The sequence below is a fragment of the Caloenas nicobarica genome, chromosome 3 (assembly GCF_036013445.1).
Source record: "Caloenas nicobarica isolate bCalNic1 chromosome 3, bCalNic1.hap1, whole genome shotgun sequence".
In the NCBI taxonomy this organism is placed as follows: Eukaryota; Metazoa; Chordata; class Aves; order Columbiformes; family Columbidae; genus Caloenas; species Caloenas nicobarica.
The window spans coordinates 15459705-15481412 of record NC_088247.1 but is presented as its reverse complement, the minus strand read 5'-3'; the positions used below and the strand labels follow the sequence as shown (position 1 = coordinate 15481412).

At 38.7% G+C, this 21708-nt stretch overlaps 1 protein-coding gene across 4 annotated transcripts in view; it reads left to right on the top strand.

Moving 5' to 3' along the window:
- The window catches only part of GREB1 (growth regulating estrogen receptor binding 1), a 59618-nt gene that overhangs the window by 36024 nt on the left and 1886 nt on the right, over nt 1-21708 (top strand). For 3 of the 4 annotated variants that reach the window (XM_065631365.1, XM_065631364.1, XM_065631363.1), the window contains exons 22-31: nt 7288-7390; nt 9113-9271; nt 11653-11795; nt 12551-12712; nt 14354-14558; nt 15389-15563; nt 16513-16731; nt 19005-19140; nt 19688-19888; nt 21468-21606. In XM_065631365.1, coding sequence (XP_065487437.1) covers nt 7288-7390; nt 9113-9271; nt 11653-11795; nt 12551-12712; nt 14354-14558; nt 15389-15563; nt 16513-16731; nt 19005-19140; nt 19688-19888; nt 21468-21606 — 1642 coding nt within the window. Of the gene's footprint in view, nt 1-2290; nt 2414-7287; nt 7391-9112; nt 9272-11652; nt 11796-12550; nt 12713-14353; nt 14559-15388; nt 15564-16512; nt 16732-19004; nt 19141-19687; nt 19889-21467; nt 21607-21708 lie in introns of all 4 variants that reach the window. The other variant, XM_065631362.1, reaches the window with a different exon arrangement.

Sequence of the window (21708 nt, the reverse complement as noted above, 5' to 3'; positions counted from 1 at the left end):
TTTAACACCAACCCAAATAATTAATCTAAAGATAGTTACTGATTTAGCTTGCCACGTGATCCACTCTTCTATGCCCATCCATTGCAAAAGGAAACTACATATTGCTATTTGTTAAATGATTGTAATCCATTGTACACCCAAATTTATGACTCAGCAGAGTAGAAAGAGCATAAATGGGCTTTTTGTATTGGGACTTCCTGCAAATATTTCTGTAGTTGCTAAAGCATTCCAGAAGGTACTCTGATGAGCAGTTTTTCGCTGTCCATGCCTTTGATCTGAATTGCCCATGTTTGCCAAAGATTGAGGTATATGTGATCAAGAAACTGAATTTTATACTCAGCTTCAGCTTAAAAACAAGTACATTCTGGAAGACAGATGTTTTCAATTTCCATCTCAAAGAAAAACATGGGCTGTGACCATTTTTATTAGAATTTTATATGCATACACGTCAAACCCTACAAAGATAGTATTCCCAAAGCTACCCTAAATATCCAGATTAGCTGATAAGTAAATATTTCCTTGGTATTCATTTGGTTATGGGTCACCAGTGAAAATCTGTGATTCTCAGAAGAGTCATTCAGAGACTTCTGAGACCATACTACGCACCTGTGAGAAGGTTTTGATGCTTCACACACTTGGTACTTGCCATTTAACTAATAATAATTATACAGGCTGCTTATTTATTCATCGGCTCTGTTCCAGGGTATGGTATTCACCACTTTTCACTATCAAACTTTTTTTTTTTTTAATATTAAATAGGACTCCTGTTGACCCTCTGTACAGCAGTGAGTTTCAGCCTTAATATCACTTCTTTTACTTGAAACTCCATCTCTTCTCCAACTGTCTCCACAATGCAGGTTATTTCCTAGTCTTGCATTGGGTCATACAGTGGGATCAGTTACTAAAGAACACACTTCACATGTTTATTCATTTTGTATTTCTCACTTCTTTCTGAAGAATATACCTGTTTCATAGACAACAAATTCACACGCCTCAAATTAGGAGTATCATGTCTTCTTCCTTAGTATCAAAATGTAGGGGTATATATTCATTTCAGTATGTGGAAAAAACCAGCAGCTTTTCTTCCTTTATTATTTTAGCCTCCCAAAGAACTAAAAACTTCTGCAAACCAAACAAAGAGCTGTAAAAGTATGTTGATTGTTTATTGGTCTAAAGTAAAACAGTACAGTGTTTCTTCTAGGGAATAGTTACAAAAAAATACACAGAAATTAGAATTACCATTCTCATTTTGGGTAGAAGTAGTTTTGTTTCCTGAAATAGGTTTTATGCACATGTGTGTTTGATGATATTAACATTTTACATGGACTTAACGCTTGATGCATGAAGAGATATAGGCAGAAATAAAACCAATTATTAGACAGCACCAGAGTGTTAATAACATCTCAGCCGAAGTATAAGACTGCCAGAGTACTATCTTTTCAAAAATTCAGAAATAGTTGTTTACTTTATCAGTATTACTTTACTAAAATTCAAATCAGGAAGCAATTTGTTGGTTAAAATGAAAAATATGAAATCAATGCAGGAACAAAACTAGGCACATTGGTGAACTAAAACAGTAATTCTTGCTGTCGGGGTAATTAGGAGTTAGGTACACTCACTGTTCTCTCACAGAGATGTTTTATGCTCTGGACTGATCAAAATGTTTCACTAGAAGACTTGATGTATTTTTACAAGGACAATTATGTAGATTAGAAGGCAATACATGCGTTATTTTTTACAAGAGGCTTGAAGAAATACAGCAAAAACTGGATAAGTATAGAATAGATCTATATATTTATCTGGACGTTGGCTCACATCATTGAAGTTAAGCCATTGGCTCGTGAGTATGAATAAATATGCACCACTGTGAACAACATGTATCATATCTATGGCTAGAAATCTAGTCCCTAGTGCACCCAAGAAATGCCTATAAGGAAGCCTAAATTCACTAAAATATTTTTCTTAGAAACATTACTCTTAAAGTTCCCCAACCTGCAAATCGAGGTTTTGTACCTTTGCTTTTTAACTGGATATTATGACTTAGAACTAGCGTTTTCCTTAAGTGTGGAGGCTGCTCCTGAGCACGGCTCAGTCCTGTGGCACCACATCCAGGGAATGAAGCAAGCGTGTCTTAAGACACTTTCTAAGGAAGAAAACTGCTGCCTGTATTATCTGGATTTCCTCTACTCCTCTTAAAGTCGTATTACAATGGGCTTATCTACCATTCGGCTTATGTAAGAAAAATATAGGGAAATATTCAACATATCTATTTTTAGCTGTCTTCTAAAAGAATTTATCAAGTGGAAACAAGGAGAAGAGCCAGCACCATTTGACCAGCTGCCTGTGGACCATCAGCATGTGTTCTATTAATCAGTGTTGTTTTGCAGACCACAGTTTGAAAACCACTGCTGTGGTATGTGAAGAAACATTTCACTTGGAAATTAAAATAGAAAAGCCTTATGGAATTATTTCTCCTTTTGCCATTATTTCTCTGCATGTGAAGATTGAAATGAGATGCTACTTTATAGCAACATGTAAGAATAATGAAGTACTTCTAGTGGTCCTGGCATCCAGTGTCTGTACCAAGTTAAAAAAGGGAACTCACTGGTGTTAGACCTGCTGCAACAGCACTTTTTGATGTCACTTCCATGAATAAGCGTGGAGGCACACATGTAATTTCTCTGTCTGGAATACTTCTCTCTCAGATTCTTAGAGAGTTTGTTTTCAGCTTCTCCTTGATATTTATGGCAAGTGCCATTCAGTGGTCAAAATCCTTGGATAGCTTTCCACTCCTCTTAGGTATTTGTGTCTTTGACCCAAAACTAGACCGTCGTATGTCTTGGATTCTCTGCGGATAGAATTTGAATTCATATTCCTTCTTTACTGCTACACTTTTCATAAATGAAGAGCTTCACTGTAAACAAATTCTTAGTTTTTTATAGGCAAATCATCCCTCACACTAAGGATGAAAATAGAAACCAAAATCCTAAATTTTTGCAGATCCCACATTCCTTCGTTATCAAAAGTTTTCACAAGATTTGGGACTTTTACTTCTTAGTCTTCTGGGATTTTCTTCTTCCAAGTCTGATTCATCAAACTTCTGTCTCCCAAATTCAGGTAGATAGAAACACATTAGAGTAACACTTCCATTACTTGGGAATATCTGGCCCCCAAGTGCCTTATCTGATAAGGCACTGGGCACTGCTACATATTTGAGGAACCACTTTCTGGGAAGTAGACCTGACTGTAGTAGCAGCACCTGTCACATACATTTTGTTTCAGGAATCATAAAAATGCAGTGAAGATCCAGGTTCCTTCATTCTTTTAACCTGTTTGCAGCTTTTCATTGCGGAGCAAAGACAGGATAGGGAGAAAAACACCTTGCTCAGAGCACTTCCTTACCCGTCGTCATCGTTGTTAATATATCATATTGTGTTTAAGCTCAGAGTCACTATTAGGATCGACATAACATTGTACCAGGCTTCTCTAAAGATGTGTAAAGCTACAGCCCAATCATGTATTCAGTTTAAAATTTCTTTGCAGATCTTCTATTTTGTTGCAGTTGGGAGATGCAGGATGGGCAAATATGGGGCTTTATGCTTCAGAGTTGTTCATATGCTGCATGCGGGATCTCTTTGCAGCTACCTGCGATGCCCGAAGTATCGAAAAGAGGGGTGGTGCCAGATGGGGCAAAGACTCTTTGGAGAGATGTGGAAGCTCTGTTTATTGATAGCTATTCAGTATTTTCAAACAACAAAAGACACTTTGTGCAGTTCAATTTTGCCTAGAGGTGGTACATACATATAGAAAAAAAAAATTAAAGGCACATTTACTTGTCTGGGCCTGCTACAAATTCAGTTGTTCAAGGTTCTTCCCTTTTGGAGTAAACATTGATTGTAAATGAGAAGGGTGGGGGTTTTTTGTTTGTTTTGGTGTTTGTTGGGTTTTTTTTGTTACTCAGTTTTTTGGGGTTTTTTTGGTTTTGGGTTTTTTGGTTGGTTGGGTTGTTTTTTTTTTTTCCCATTTTGTGTTTGAAAATCTTCTCAAAATGACCTGGAAAAGGTGTTCTCTATGTCACCAATTCATTTCTTCAGCAGAAAATGCAGGCAGATGTACAAGTGAATGGAGTCCAAATATGAATGTCGCCATGTGCTCAGCCTGATCTCTCGCCTGGCAGAGAAACATTCTGAAAATGTGGAGAGACTCCTTAAAGTTCCCACCAGCATTTTACATGTAGTGTTGCTGATATCTAAGAGTTCATAAAGCTCACAGTAATGTATTGGAAAATTTTTATGTGACAGATGAGACAGTAAGATATGATGCATGGAATATCGTATGTTTTACTTTAATGGTTAGGGAGTAGCATTTGTCATCCTGTGGTTTCCAACATTTTTGACTCATGACATTACAGCTTTTTGTATGTTTGAGTCAATTGACAACTGATACTTTTCATCTAAGTACCACCAAGTAGTAGCCTACTCACTCCCAGATACATTGCTGAAAACTACTGGTGATGACTGGTCCCCTAGGAAAAGAAAAATACATTATTTTGATAAAATAAGTTTTAAGCAGTTACCAAAAAGAAAAAAAATAAGATTTTCAGCCTGTTGTTCTGTTGACAATTCTAAGTATATACTTCAAACAGATTAGGAATTAGATTTTCACGTAGATACCCGATACCAGGGGAAGAGGTTGTGTACTTTTGCCAAATGATGTCTCATTTATTTGAAGTCGGAGAACTGTTAATCCGTGAGGCCACCCTGTGTTTAATGAAATGATGATCAGAGGCACTTTATAAAATAGGTTCATGAGGGCACATAAAGGCAAGCTCAGACTTGAGAGAAAACATTGAAAGCATTTTCTTCTAGAACAAAGTATCATCAGGTTTGCCTATGATGTGGGAAGATGCTTTTGTTTAGCTCTCCAATAAACAGCCATTGTTTAGAACCTTGTTCCAAGATCAATAGAAAGATTCTTATCAGTCTCAATGGATTTTAGATAAAAATCTAGACTGGGAGTTAGAAACATCTGGTCCGTGGGCTGACCATGGTCTGTGCTGTCATTTCCTCTATTCAAGGTCACTTTTTTTCTGTGTTACTCCTGGATAACACAGAGTCGTGTGCTAACACATGGTCTACCATGTGTATCTGAAAGGGTTATTTGACCCTCACAAGGGATAATCGTTCCCTTTTCCACCCTTGGCAAGCAACTGCTTCAAAGGCAATCCGATTTATTAAGAACAACAGATACTGAACTTTGAGCAAAACAAATGTTTTCCTACTCTTGCTTCAGCTTCAAAGCCTCTCTTTCTCCAATGTTGAGAGAAAATGAAAGTTTTACTTGAAATATATGGAAAATAGTAAATCCAATAGTATTTTCAGTAATTCAACACCCTATGCTTGTGACATGTCGTAGCAGTAATGGCAATGAAGCTGAGTTTTCAATTCAGTAGTAATATAAACTTAGCAAAATCTGATAACACTTTGTGAAATCACACAGGTGCAGCAGGACGTCTCATAATTGATCTACATGTACAGGTGTGACATTAGGCTTAAGTTGTCAACTGGACATTAGTGTCATTCTGAGGCTGAACTGTACACGCAACATACACACTCAAGAAATCATGTTGTGTTCATTCTCCTGTGAGTGACATGAGCGTGATGGTCTCTTTTTTCCGATTGAAGCCCATTGTGTACTGCTTCCTGTTGAAGTGTAATAGTTCGTGAAGATGTCTGCTTAGATACAGCATTATTTACTTGATGTTATCATCAGCAAACTTTATGTGGAAGACACAGAACAATTCATTAAGTAAATCATTGGCTGTGGCTTATATATTTTAGCTGAAAAAACTGTAAGAGGGCAGCACTACTATTAGACATAATAAAGAGAAAATGTTTATAGTCTGTTGGTGGGGTAAAAAAGAAAGGAGAAAGTTGTAATCTTAAGATAATGTTAAAAAAGACTTTTAAAATGTATTTTTTAAATAGTGGAAGGGAAATAATGTATTCCAGCACAAGAGGTGAAACAACACATTGTTACATATACCATGTTCTCCAGGAGTGGAAGTGGCACAAGTTCCCCTATAGATGGATGTGTTGGGTCACAACAACCCCGGACAGTTCTACAGGCTCAGGGAAGAGTGGCTGGAAAGCTGCCTGGTGGAGAAGGATCTGGGGATGTTGATTGACAGCCAGCTGAACATGAGCCAGCAGTGTGCCCAGGTGGCCAAAAAGGCCAACAGCATCCTGGCTTGTATCAGGAATAGCGTGGCCAGCAGGACTAGAGAAGTGATTGTGCCATTGTACTCAGCACTGATGAGGCCCCACCTTGAATCCTGTGTTCATTTTTGGGCCCCCCATCATAAGAAGGACATTGAGGTACTAGAGAGAGTGCAGAGGAGGTGATGAAGCTGGTGAAGGGTCTGGAGCACAAGTCTGATGAGGAGAAGTTGAGGGAACTGGGGCTGTTCAGCCTGGAGAAAAGGAGGCTGAGGGGAGACATCGCTGTCTACAACTACCTGAAAGGAGGCTGTAGCATGGAGGGTGTTGGTCTCTTCTCCCAAGTAGCAAGTGATAGGACAAGAGGAAATGGCCTCAAGTTGAGGGAAGGTTCAGTTTGAATATTTGGAAACGTTTCTTCACCAAAAGAGTTGTCAGGCCTTGGAACAGGCTGCCCAGCGAAGTGGTGGAGTCACCATCCCTCGAGGTGTTTAAAAGGCGTTTAGACGGGGTTCTTAGGAACATGGTTTAGTGCTAGAGTTCGGTTATGGTTGGACTCGATGATCCTGAGGGTCTCTTCCAACCAAAATCATTCTATGATGCTATGATTCTATGCCTGGCACTTTGTTCTTCAGGATGGTCACTGCACTTCAATAGCAGTCAGTGTACTGGTACATTGTCCAAATATGAGCAGATTGAGGTAATTACTTAGTTATCTTGTATTTTGAGGAGGTTTTTTTGAAGCCTTCTATGATCTTGTAGGGATTTTTAAAAGTTCATTGCCTATGTAGAAGATAGAATATCAGGAGAGAAGATTCTCATCTATGGGCCTGTAATTAGACTTGTGATATAAAATATGTTTTCCAAACTGGGTTCCTGCATAGATAGAACAAAACTGTTAAGCATTTAAGCGTGTCATTTATGCCGAGGAATATACAAATACAGGGACATGCAAGCACTGAATATTAATAATCAGTTTCACTGCAGCTGCAATTTCCAGATATGTGGAAAGGCAACATGTTGAAAAACGAAAGTTTACTTTTGTGTTTTCTAATTTATATATTTACAGATAGGGAAAACAGGTGCCTATCTGCAGTTCCTCAGTATTTTGTCCCGAATGCTGATTAGACTGACGGAAGTGGATGTTTATGATGAGGAAGAAATCAACAATAGTAAGTTCTTGATATAAAAATATTTGCTTCTGGAGACTGTAGGAAATTGGTATGTTAAACTGAAAAATAGTTGTCTGTTTATTCTACGCCATTCACCTTTGTGATTTATTTACATTACTGAAATATTTTAAGAAAATTTTTGTTTGATCTTCAGCTGGTACTGAAGAATATTTTATTATTCTACTCATCATTTAGAGTTTAGTCTTCCTCTCAGTAAGAAAACCACATACCTCTGTTTTACTTGCAAAGTAATCAACAGAATTTATGTATATCAAACGATATCCAGACGTTGTTTTTGAGGTTAGAATTGGAATGAACTTTTGTGGTAAAGTATATAAAAAGAATCAGTGAAATTCAGGCAGATTTACACCACGAGGAGCAATGTCATATTTTCTAAGTACATAAGACTACACAAGGGAGGAAAACAGTTCCTACTCTCTAATAGCTAATTTTAGTCCAAACTTCCTTTATTTCGGGTGTATTACTCCCCTGTGTTTCCAAATGTATTTGTGACACTCAGCCTCAGTAATTAAGGGCGGAATTACATAGAAAAAATGGGTGATATGTCATGGAGTATGTCTAATTCTGCACTGAAAGCATGTCCGCATTCAGCCATGGAGAGTCTCAGGTGGATGCTGCCTGCCCCGGGCTGGAAGCTGTTCAGTCATTTTGCTCTGGGACGGTGCCTCAGCTCTGCTCCCTGAGGGCTTTTGGGGGGCAGTACCCAGAGGTCTTCCTGCACTTCCTTCCATCTTCTCAAGCTGTGCTTGAGAAAGACGCAGCTACCCCCGAGGTTTATGGCAAAGTCTGGGGAAAAGGTGACCGGTCTGCTAGGGGAAAGGTTTGTGGAAGCAATCCTTTCTATTTTAGGCAGGATTTTACAGGTAACTCACAGTCAGGGCATGAAGATAATTTCACAATCTGACTGATTCCACCTGAGTTTCATATTTACTTTGGATGCCAAAAGACAGGGTCTCACCTGTTGTAAATAATCATTTAAACTACACTTATTACGGCTATTTACAGCAGCTTATAGCTGACTCCAAACTGAACTCCTCACTAATGTCTGTTTTACTCCTGTCACATCCTCCATCCTCTTGACAAAGACAGAAAAATATTTTGTAGGGACTTCTGCACATCTGGGTTTTTATGTCAGTTAACCTGTTTCAGAAAAAGATATGATTTCACTGCACATTATACCAGTACTATTTACTATTTTTCTCTTACCATACCATGAATTATCTTTGATTACTCTGGTCTTATCACTAGAAGGAGCATTAGACTTTAACTCTGCGCTGTACTTAATGCTGCAACTTCTGAAGCTTTCAAAGGGCTTCTTTTTCTCAGTGAGAATAACACATCTTTCCTCAACTAAATTCATGAATGTTGTGGTCAATTTAAAGGCTCCACAAATGCTTGGGTGCAGGTAGATCAGCCTTACCAGACCCTTGACATTGTTTTCATCATCATCCCACCAGCTGCTCCAGTAGGATTACCAAGGTCTTAAATTGATAATAAAGGTTTAAAAGCCAGAATTACATTGAAGTATGAAGTACATTTGCTCAAAGATTCACCTCTTGATGCATATTAATATTGCTTCCTGAGAATGATGAAAGAAAGAATCGTGTGAGAATAATAGACATAGCAATATGTATATATAGTAATATAAAGAGTTTAAAAAATTGTAATTACATGAATCCTGATTTTTTAATAACATCATAGACATAAAAGAAGAATCTGAGCAATACTACCATCAGCCGGGAGATATGTGGCCAGATTTGGAGACATTAAAGAAGATGCGTTTTGACTACACTATCCATGACCCAAAATATGAAGATGCAAGTCTGATTTGTTCAAAGCTTCAGACTATAAACAGTGAAGGTTAGAATTTGAGAAATCTAGATCGGTACACTTATATGTGTTTGTTTTTAACATAAGAATCCTGTTAAAACTTTTAAACAGAGTGAAATTATCGTAATTGCACTTGACTAAGTAATAGTGAAAAAAGATTTGGAGTTTTCCAGATAAAGTACCAGAGTATGAGCCTTATAAATGTTTTATGCAATATTATATATGAAGTTTTCCATTAAAATGCTCTGATTCCACAATAAGTTTGTGCATTTGAATGTTTCTATGTAGTAACATTGTCCTGCTCTGTAGCAATGAAGTGACCTCTGTGAGTAAAGTTATTTATGTACTTAAAATTGTTTGCAGGTTTATTTTTTAGGTCTTGGTTTAGGTTTCGAAAGTGTGAGATGCATATGTCCAGATCTAGATTCCTGGAGTGTTGAGGTGTGAATTAGTCCTCCGAATTAGCCGGCTGGGCATATACAAGCTCACGGGACTGGGTAGGATGTATCCAAGCATGCTGAGGGAAATGTCCAACATAATTGTGAGGTTACCGTCTATCATTTTTAAAAGGTAATGACAACTTGTAGAGATTCCTGATGGTTGGAAAAAGGAAAATGCTGTGCCCTGCCTCTACAGGACAGAAGGAGGATTGAAGCAATTACAGCCTAGTCAGCCTACCCTCAGTCCTCAAAACAATTATGGAACAAACTCTCCTGTAAGCCATGTCCAGACCCATGAAGGACAGGAAAGTGATTTGGAACAGCTATAATGGATCTATCGTAGGCAAATCATGATGGGTAAACATGATTACATTTTATGATGAGATGACTGGCACTATGGACAAAGAAAGAGCAGGGGTTTTATCTTGACTTCAGCAAGACTTTTGCCACTGTCTTCTATGATACCCATATAGCCAAGACTGGAGAGAGATGGTTTGGATAAGTGGTTTGTAAAGCAGGTGGGAAATTGGCTGGACCACTGAACTCAAAATGTGATGAGTGGCACAAATCTGACTGGCAGCTGGGTATGTATGGCAAAACTCAGAGACTGACAGTGAGGAAAATGCTGTTTGAGAATGCCATTAATAATCTGGTCCAAGGGACAGAACGCCACATCCGCAAGTTCATGGTTGATACCGAACTGGGGGAGCAATCAATATGCAGGAAGGTAGCACTGCCGTTCAGAAAGACCCTGACAGGCTGGAAAAATGGAACCTCCAGGAAGGAACCACAGGAGCAGGAACCTCATATATAATAGTTCAACAAAGGTAAATGCAAGATTTTTCACTTGGAATGGAATAATTTTTGCAGCTGTACAAGCTTGGCGCTAGTGGTATAGAAAGCAGCTTTGAGGAAGGTAACCTGATAATCCTGGTAGACAACAATTTGAACATGAGTCACCAGTTCTCCATTGGGGTAATGGCTTACTAAAAATCTAGCAAGCAGGTCAAGGGAAGTGATTATTCTTCTGCGCATGGCACCTGTAAGAGTATTATGTCAAGTATTTGGCTTCCTGGTAAAAGAAAGACATTGGCATATTAAAGTGAGTCCAGTGAGTAGCCACCAAGAGGGCCAGAGGCCTGAAGCGCACGATGAACATAAAAAACTGAAGAGAATTGGGTTGGTTTGGTCTGGAGAAGTCTTGCAGGGGCATCTGATTGCTGTGTTCAACTTCCTAATGGGAACTTGCAAACTATTACACAGCAGAAGGGCAAGAGACACCAGACACAAGTTGCCACATGGGAAATTACAATTACATAGTATGAAAAATGTTTGTAGAATAAAAGCGGTCAAACTATGGAACAGGTTGCCTAGAGAGACTGTGGAAACTCCACTCTTAGTGATTTTCTAAACTTGTCAGGACAAGGAACAACCTGATCTGATGCTGAAGATCTGAGTGAAAGATTTGGCCAGGTGACATAACAGAAGTCCTTTTCAGCAGAAATTACATCTCATCTTCCTTCAGCCTCCCATAAAGGAGACTCTTTTTAAAAATGTGGGTATTCGCTGAAGAGCAACATAACTAAATTTGCCAAGTTCATTTTGCATAATCTCGTGTGATGTCCACCACCAGATAGCAGATGTCTGTCATATTTATTACTTTGGCAAGCATTCAGTAATAGCGGCAGCAACAATAATAATTTTAATAATCTGGCTTTGCTTACACCTCAGCCTCATGTGAAATCTGTATAGAATTATCATAATAATGAATTTTCTTTGTAGTCCCCTTTGTTGTACATAACAATTTATAAAATATACTGTGCTCAGAATGAATTCATAGTTTGTTTTGCATGTGTTTAATCCTGCCATTGTTCCCAGGAGCTAATTCCAGTGACAGCAACAGTTTGTCACAAGTGAATAGATTCTGGCCTTGAATATTTTTTACATTTAAATTGTTTCTTTTTTTAATAGACAGATCAACAAGCAGGAGACAGGAGGATATGTATACACGCCGTCAAACAACTAGGATGAGATTGTCCAAGTATGCAGCGTATAACACCTACCATCACTGTGAACAGTGTCACCAGTATATGGGTTTCAATCCCAGGTACCAGGTAAAGATTTCCAGATATTACTCTGCACGTCAGAAACAGAAGAAGACACAACCCAGACACAGTTCTATGTGCATTCGCTGTATTTGAATTGGCTGACACATTGTATGTATGTGTTAAAACCAGCTGATTTACAGATTTTTTTAGTTCTTGAGGTTTGCCTGCCTTGAACAGATTGCAGGTTTGGGGATCCTGGCTTCATTTACACTAGCTTTTTCAGTGCTGTAATCTGCATTCTACGTGTATACTGCCAGTTAAAACTACTTTCCTGATAAACGTTTCCCACTGGGACTTTGCTACATTTTCAACTGAGTAACTGCAAAAGATGCTACTAATACTTCTGATACAGGAGTAGTCCAGCATAGAGTGGACTATGTGTGATATACAGACTGGTATTACTCAGAATAACCCTCTAATTTCCTGCCTGTTAGAATGTGAGGAAGAAGGTATTAGCAATGCAAATACTGTTTTTTTGGGATCAGTATTTTTGAAAGCCAAGACTGGCTATTAGTATTGGTGCCATCTGCAAGATGAAGCTGAAACAATGATTTCAAAAGAGGGAACAGTGTAATTTATATATTTTTTAGTGTATGCTCTAGCCTAAGGGGCATTGCTTAACATCTAGTGAATTGTGAGGTAAAATCTAATGCAATACAGTAAGTGATTGTTTGATAATGTTATAAATGTGTATTAACTACACTGAGATCTTGTAGTTTGACTCTAACCACTGTAATTATCCTGTTTTTTCCCATCCTCAGCTTTATGAGTCCACTCTGCATGCATTTGCCTTTTCCTATTCTATGCTGGGAGAAGAGATCCAGCTGCATTTTATAATTCCAAAGTCAAAGGAGCATCATTTTGTCTTCAGCCAACCAGGAAGACAATTGGAAAGCATGAGGCTACCACTAGTCACAGATAAGGTAGATGGATAATTATATTTATGGCCATATATGGGAGAGAGACAACACCAATTTTAAAATTTGTTGGGTTAGGCTTATTTACACTTCTGGTCCTGCTGGCAAGAGATAATGAGGTTGTCCAGATACTAAGCTTGTATTTTCTCCCAAAAAGCGAGACATGAAGCAAAACTGTCAAGCCACCAATAAGCTGTTTCTTTTGCTCATTATCAAGGTTGATCCTTTGGTATAAACACTTTTATCTGGGGCAAAAGGTCTTTGGTTATAAGTTTAAGATGTTAAAGTGAGAATTATTTTGTTATCATACAGTTACTAAGAGGACACAATTTTTTACTGTAGAGGAAGGCAGAGGATTATCCTCTCTTATTCTGTGTAACTGCTCAGTTGATTTCATATAAATGTAAGGCTTTCAAAGAATCTTTGTCATGGCTTAATGCCTGTCCAAAGAATCACGTCATACTTGCAGAAAACACTTTGTAAGGTCATTCTTCTGACAGGCTACGCAAACTCTGATGTTGGCTTTTACAGTGACTCCTAATATCTGTGCTTAAGATGAACTGTGCCTTGCTCAGGCCACACTGCTTGGAATATTGCAGCAATTTGTGGAACAGTAGTAAGCAGTAGCACTTCTGGAGAAAATAAGCTGCTTCCAGTAAACAATAATCAATCAATACCACCCTCCAGTTTGGGCTTTTATGTCTAGTTCAAGTTTGAAATGCAAGAACCCAGGCAGCAACACAGCAGCAACTGTGCAATGTGAGGATGAAACCTCCTGCTCTTCCTCATCCAGTGAACTTGTGCTTGGTTACACAAAGCTGTGCACTGGGTCCTTGTGGATTCTTTTCCTGCTTCTGCTACTGACATGCTTTGAGGCTTTGCCAAAACCATTTCTTCTTCCTTTGCTTCTTTTTTCTGTTCACTTGCTCCAGAATGATGCCTCCATTCTTGTTGCAAGCTTGAAAAGTGCTGTAGGCACTTCATCCAGTTTATTAAACCATTATAAAATATTTTTCTTGATCCACTTTAAATTCCCTTTCCTGCACTCCACTGGCATAAAATTCACCATTTTGTGCTTTGTCAGTTTTAAATCTGGAGTGCTTAATTGTGAAGGTTTTGGAGCTTCTCTGTAAAGAATCATTCTGGCTCCTTAATGACCTTAGTAGGAACTGGGCTAAAATCAGTTGCCCAGACAGGAACAGCCCTGGATGTCTGTAGAAACAGGTCTCCTAGATGCTGTACTATCAAACTTGGAAGCATCTAATGATTTCCAATGCATTCAGGATTGGGTGACAGCCACTCATAGGGTTGGACTGCAGTTTGGGAGTAAGGTGTTTCTTAGCATCTTCTGTCATATGGACCTAAATCCTTTTCCAGATCTAGCCATAGGGTCCTTGTGCAGTTGGCAGGTCAAGTTTAGCAGTCCTATCCAGTCCACCACACCCTTACCAGGTGAATAAGCTAAGTGACAGAATTTTCTTTTTCCCGAATTCTATAAAAGTTTCTCATTTTCCTATTAAGCTTATTTAAAATGTAGCAGTTTGCCCAGAATCAATGAATCTGACTTATTCTCCTAAAGGATCTGGTTCTCTTTGTTTGAACATCCTCCAGGCTGATACAGAAACTCACACTTCTTTTTATTTATAGAGTGAAGATTACATTAAAAGCCCCACTTTTACTCCCACTACTGGTCGTCATGAACATGGACTTTTCAATTTATATCATGCAATGGATGGAGCCAGTCATTTGCATGTTTTAGTTGTCAAAGAATATGAAATGGCCATATATAAGAAGTATTGGCCCAACCACATCATGCTTGTTCTTCCAAGCATTTTCAACAGTGCAGGAGTAGGTAAGTATAACAAAAAGTTCTAACAAATGCAGACACGTGACTTGGGCCTTTGTGGTGTTGTTACTCAACAGAGGAAGGCAGACACACACACCTTGTAGCCAGCATATTGGATCTGGTGACCTAGATTCCCTTTGAGGACAATGTGTCACAGTTGAAGATGCAATTCACTTAATCCAGGTCGCTTAAAACAAGCTAGATTAATTGCACCCTAGAAATACTTACCTAGAAGTACTCTCTCCTATTGATTTTAAAGTGTGCTGAGGGTGTTAACTCAGATGGAGTTACCTACTCTGTTTCCTTGTGGAAATAAGTTATGTACTATTTGCATAGGCAGTGATGCACTGATTAGAGGCATCTCGTAGGTGGGTTTTGCTAATGTGGTATCTGTGAAATATTCAGCACCTTGCTTTTACTGCTGGAACGACTTATAGACAGCAGTAGTGACAAACATTCGAAGTAGATCATCAGGGGAAATTATTCCCATGTTATTCAGCTGGTCAAGCAACATCTCTAGATGTTTGCACTAAGAGATGCTAGTGCAGCCAAATATCTGTCAGGTTAAAAGAATCAGTCTCTAAACCCTTAAGACACTAACAAATCTTTACCACAGAAATCAGGCTTCATTTTTGGTGCTTCTGAGTGAGGTCCTGTAAGTCACTTGCTTGACAAGTGACAGAGTAAGTTGGCTCTGGGGAATGTTAGGGTGTTAAAATCTTCAGAGTGATTCATACCCTGGTCTGCAGAAATATTCACTTCAAAATGCTTCCAAGTTAAAAGCAAACAATTTCTGCCCCTACTTTTAGTCTGATGGTTTATGTCCTTGGTTTCAGGTGCTGCACACTTCCTGATAAAAGAGTTGTCTTATCATAACTTGGAGCTTGAACGAAATCGGCAGGAGGAGCTTGGGATAAAACCCCAGGATATTTGGCCTTTCATTGTAATTTCAGATGACTCTTGTGTTATGTGGAATGCAGTAGAAGTTGATTGTTCAGGAGACAGGAAAAGGTGAACAGCGTAATATATGCTTTTTCAGCTGATCTCTTTTAACCTTTCACTGAACAGCAGTTTTAAAATTACGTTTGATATACTACAACTTTTACCCTCTACAAGCAGAGAATAATATTTGCCTAACGACAGAAGTATTTTCCCTAGATATCTGCCTTTGCATAGCACATAGTTTAGTGGCTGTTTTTGATTGCTGTCCCCTGGGGATTTCAGTGCCCTGCAGCCTTTGCTGTACAGCTTGACTCTAGTTCAAACTAGACTTACTTGGGCTGCAGATTTCAGACTCTGCAAAACAACCCCTAATATACTGGACAACATGGGCATTCACAGGTACATCTTTAGCAGGATTTTTCTAAGGAAGCCAAAAGGCATTTCTGTGCAAACTGTGCAACTGATTTCCTCTGGCTGTCAGTCCCAGTCTGTATGGCTCCTTTATTAGCTCCCCAAGTCCCCAGATAAGTATTTTTGTTTATTTTTGTTTTCATAACTATAGAACGTTGTTTGTACTAGATATTTTATCTATTCCCAGAATGGTCCTATGCAGGATTTACAGCAAACCTTCAAAGAGAGCTAAGCTCAGGGAAGACTGAGGTTTATGTCTCTAGGGGTGGGCTAAGAGGATCTTAGGCACAAAGTCAGCAACCCTCCCAGAGTCATTTGGAACATTATCCAGGTAACTTTCAAATTTTACATATCTGAGTGAATATTTTGAAAGATCCAGACTTAAGTTCCAGATCTGTCATACCAGTCCCCACCACATAAGCACTAGTTAATTTTAAGTTTTGATTAGAGTGAGAGAGAAAAAGTTGCAGTAAAGTGACACAACACTGAAGTTGTCTACCAGATACTCATAGCTACTTCCGGCTGTTAAGAATTGCTCTTCATCTGAATGAGATTCTGAATATTCTCTATATGCCTTAAAATTAACACATTTTCGTAATTATTGTAGTGACTACACATGGACTGAAAGGAATGTTTCCTTGAAGCAAATTCTGCAACACATTGAAGCAACTCCCAATGTCACTCACTATGCCTTAATTGGGATGAGGAAATGGTCCAGTAAAACGAACAGTGCTGAGATCAAGGAACCATTCTCCTGCTGCCATGTGCATGACTTCATTATGCTGAATGTCGATCTGACACAGAATGTACAGTACAATCAAAACAGGTAAGTGGATGAGTAGCATATTTCAATAGAGATAATGAGCTATATAAAGGAGTTGTTACAGAAGCTCTTGTTGGCTTTTTGGGGAGGTGGTTAATGGGATACAGAAAGGTTTTGTTTTTTTACTGATGGTTCAAATCCTTCCCAAATGGTCAGCAGTTGGAAAAAGACATTAATCTCCATAGATCCAAATAAAACAGCGATATCTGAATTGCAGAGCAGACACGCATAGCAGCATGCCCTGCAGTGCTGGTGCCCCAGCGGTCTAGTCCAAGTGGCCTTTTGGTGAACACTGTCCTTCCCCTCTTGCCTGCTTACCCGCACTCCCTTGCAAAGGAAACAGGGCTGTATGGGTGAATAGTGCATAACCACATTTTATTGTGACATGGAACTGAGATATAGCTGGGATTTTTTACCCTGAGGAGCACAACACTGGAGCATATTGCATGTGTGCTCATCAGGACAATTAGAAGAAGGGGAAAAATGAACCTCATTAACATTGGTGTTGGTTTTCACATTCAGTTATCTCAGAATTCCCAATTTTTAATTTATTGTGCCACATAGGATGTATCAGATTATAATATTGCCATGCACAGTATCACCACCGTTACCAGAAATGCATTCACTGGGTACATCATCTCACAGAATTTCACTCATCTATGTGAAATAAACTGTGACTTTGGCCTCATTTCTGAGGCGCAAGCATTTATTACAACAGAATGAAGTAGATATCGCTAGAGGTGGGATTCACTTGTCTAAAGTCAGTCTTTAGGTACCTCAGGATATACAAGATGTCCGTATGGGGCTGACAGGTATGACATGAAATCAAAATGTGGTTTTCTGTAAGCTAGGTGAGATACTCCAGGCAATCTAAAAGGGCTCTACACACCGAGACTTAGATAACTGAATGTCACTGTACCTCTCAGAAGAGCTCTTCTTTCTCAGGAAGATGTCTATTGAAGTCCAAGTTTACTTATAACTGCAGGGAAGCACTTCTGCTGTCATTATTCCGCAGACAAACAAATGACCTAAATTTCTGTCACCACCAGGCTGACACCTTAAAAGAGCACTTTAAACATGCTCCTGTGCATCTCCTAGCCTGTCTAAATATTACCTTATGAAGCACTATAAAGGGCTAATGAAGATAACAACATAAAGCAAAATGATATGAGTGCAGGCAGCAAAGTTAAAATGTCAGGAATGCCAGACCATACCACCCATTTCCTGCCTGTGTCCTTCAACCATGCGTGGCTCCCGTAATCCTCTGCGTGGGTGCTGCTGAGCCTGAAGTATTGCATGACATTCCAGGCTGGCAAGGAAACAGGTACTTTTTAAAACGTAGAGACACTGACATTCAGGGATACCAAACATCCATGTAAATATTACTAAGATCAAAGACAAGCTTTTAGAAACATATAATTAAATGCCACATTTCTCACTGGTGTTCACTGATGCAGTACCTGCTCAGCTCTCTTAAACCCAAGCCCTGGGTGTTAATCCAACAGTTCTGTACATCATCCTCTTTGCTGTCTAATGTCTACATTCAAAATGGAGAACCGAGCCTGAATTTTCCAAAGGCCACAGAATTTTAATTTAGTCAGCTTTAGGAATTTATCCTTTATTCTGCTCCATCTTATTTTTAAATATTGATGAAATTTAGCCCAGGGATGTTTGGCCTCATTCTGCTTAATTTATTCCTATGTCTCAGCAGTTCTGGTGTATTAAGCAAACTCCTTGTCTTGAAATAGATTTTGTCTCTAATGTAAAATAACATTATTTCTGTAGAGGAATATTGAAAAAAAAATCCTGGATATTCATATTCTAAGGGAAAAAGGGAGTAGTCAGAGACCTCTGTGCATTTGACAAATCAAATGTAGGGCCTCAACCATTTCCTTGGAAGTCAAAGGAATTAATTTCCTTGACATTATATAGAGTAGTAACAATTGTGGCTATTTTCTATGATGGCATTGTTGTAGTAAAAGGCAAAGAAAATATTTTAACTCCTAGGACTTTTCCCTGGATATTTCTTACATTTCTCCTTCCATTTTCCTCTGTGTTTCTGGTTCTTTCACTCCCTAAGTGGTTCTCTCCCTCATTCTGGTCTTCCTGAGCTCATTCTAGCCTGGTTTATTGTTACAAAGCAGAAGCCTCCTTCCCTCATTGGCACCAGTGGAGGGTCAGTATATTTGACACCTGTCAAAGACCCTGAGCACTTGTATTTGTTAGTGTGTGATGAGAAACATTCCTCTGAACTGCTTTGATTTTATTCTTTCCAGATTTACGTGTGATGATGTTGACTTCAACTTGCGCGTCCACAGCGCCGGCCTTCTCATCTGTCGATTCAATCACTTCAGTGTCATGAAAAAGCAAATTGCAGTAGGAGGACAGCGATCCTTCCACATTAAGTCTAAGGTGGGAACTGAGACCGCTGTTTCATTATTGTTAAAATGCCGTTTTCCTTTTTGTACCCTGTAACCAGGAGAGCTGAGGTATTTTGGTGCATCACCAGTTGCCAGTAATGGGGTATGTCTTCCATGTATTTTGTTGTTTGTATTTATTTACTTCTGAAACCCACAATATTCTTGACATAAATGCACCTTCCCTTAATAATTTTCCTTTAAAACTTTTTAAAACACCTAAGGTGTCTCTTTACAATCCAGGTAACCATTCACTATGATTTTTTCTCTATAGCTTTTGAATTGCTCATCTTCATATGACTTCATATGTAGGAGGCCTTTGTGTTAAAAGAAGAAACCACAAAGCCTCTATAAGTACAAATATCATGCCGTGAAACTCTGAAACTTTTTGGTAGCAGATATTTTTGGCTGAATGACTTTGCTTCTTATATATATAAATCTTAGATTTGTAGGCTAGAGCTATATTTTATGCAAACCAAAATTCAGATAAGTACAACTCGATTATCAGAATTGTTCTGTACCAGAAATATTTTTCCTTATAGGTATCTGACACTCCAGTTTCGATCTCCCCCGCTCAGTACATTTGTGCTCCTGACAGCAAGCATACCTTCTTGGCAGCACCTGCTCAGTTGCTCCTTGAAAAATACCTCCAGTATCACAGTCATCGCTTCTTCCCTCTCTCACTGAAGAATTATAGCCATCCAGTGCTATCTGTGGACTGTTACCTTAACTTAGGACCACAGGTACTGAACGAAATTATCTTTGAGCATCTCTAGAAATGTATAGGCTATGTTTTGGATGAGTTTGTTGATGTATTCCTCAATAATAGTTACACAGCCTTTGAAGAATCAGGTATTATATCCCTGTAATGTTAAAATCAAGTTCTTAGACCCACAGAGGTATTATTTGAGGCTACAAATAAACTACATGGAGAACAATACCAGAGTTGTCCTAAATATTACTGTAGTCTGTGAATTGCATTAGATTCTGCATTAACACAAAGCACATTTTTCTTTAAGTGTTTGCTCAGTCTGCTATAATTTGGCCCTTCCTACCGCAAATTTCTTCCACAAGAGTGTTTTACAAATACTAGCTAGCCCTTAGAAAGCACTTCAAAATGCAAATGTTTTAGTTCACTTTAGACTGATAAGCTGTGGCAGAAAAGCAAATACCAAGAAAACAGCATGAGAGAAGCTGACATTAGATCTTGGGAGCTGCTGGCTCTCTCTAATGGGTTTGGATCTAAAGCCAAGGTCATACTTAAACACAAATGTAGGTCAAATAGAAGTATAATACTAAGCTGTTGTTCAAGAGAGAGAAACTGTATTTATATTTTCACCTGACTTGAATACTAAACGAAATTCAGTCTTGCTGAACTTCTTTACCAAAACAGCTGTGTAATGACCTTTCCATGTAGGCTGCTCCCAGAAAATTTTGAACTATATCTTTTAATTTTCTTTCTGGCTGAGCTCTTATAGGTCTGCATTCCCACCATGCTTGGATAAACAAACTCTGTGGAAGGCTGTTGTACTGTTACTCTCTTCATCCATTGCATCCTTTCAGCTCTAACCCATTCAACACATGAAATGAGTTCACTTCATTCTGGAATTGTTACCTGAACTGGAATATGATACAATAGGGTTGAAGGAATATGGATAAATATAAGCACCCTGGGCCAGAGTCTCAGTTGCTGTGGGTCAACCTTCCTCCACTGAATCATGCTGATGTATGCTAGATGAGGGTCTGTTCCGACTACGCAGTACAATGGCACTTTGGAAACAAAGCCTTGTGTGGAATATTCCTTAACTTAAATGTATAAAATCCTGAAAGAGTGCTATAAATATTCCTGCTTCACAGTGGATTTGGGAAGTAACCCTAAACACAAACAAGACAAGAGGAAACCTCACGCATTTATGTATATGCGCAGTTCTACTGACTTGATTAATCCTATGTAATGTAAATTATATTAGGCATTACTAAAGGGTTCTTTTCATGTCTGACCACAGAATTACTGTATTTACTCGTGTGAACTGTGCTGGGTTGTTGGGAGTTACTGCAGCTTTCAAACCCTATCATATCTGAAAGTCATGATAATAACAGTAATGAATAGTAACGACTAATAAATAGTTACGAATAGTGCTTTTATGTAGATTTTTAATAAGCAGAGTGATGTTTAGGAAGAAATGATAAACATCAGGATATTTGAAGTTGGAAGGCAAGTCTGAATTTGAGTCAGGTGCAAGTACTGAAAGCTTGATATCAAGCCTCAGCTTTATATAGTAGCATGAAAAATGTTAATTTTTTTCCCCCTCTCCCAATCAGATTGCAGTTTGCTACGTGAGTTCTCGGCCTCACTCTCTGAATATCAGTTCCTCTGGTTTGACATTCAGTGGTCTCCTGCTGTACCTCTGTGACTCCTTTGTTGTAGCCAGCTTTTTGAAGAAGTTTCATTTTCTTAAAGGTGAGGTGCAATAATTTTATTACAGAGAGTTATATGAATTGGTCTCTGGGAAGGTGGGAAAAAATGTGTTTTATATGAATATATGCATGCATATATATATAT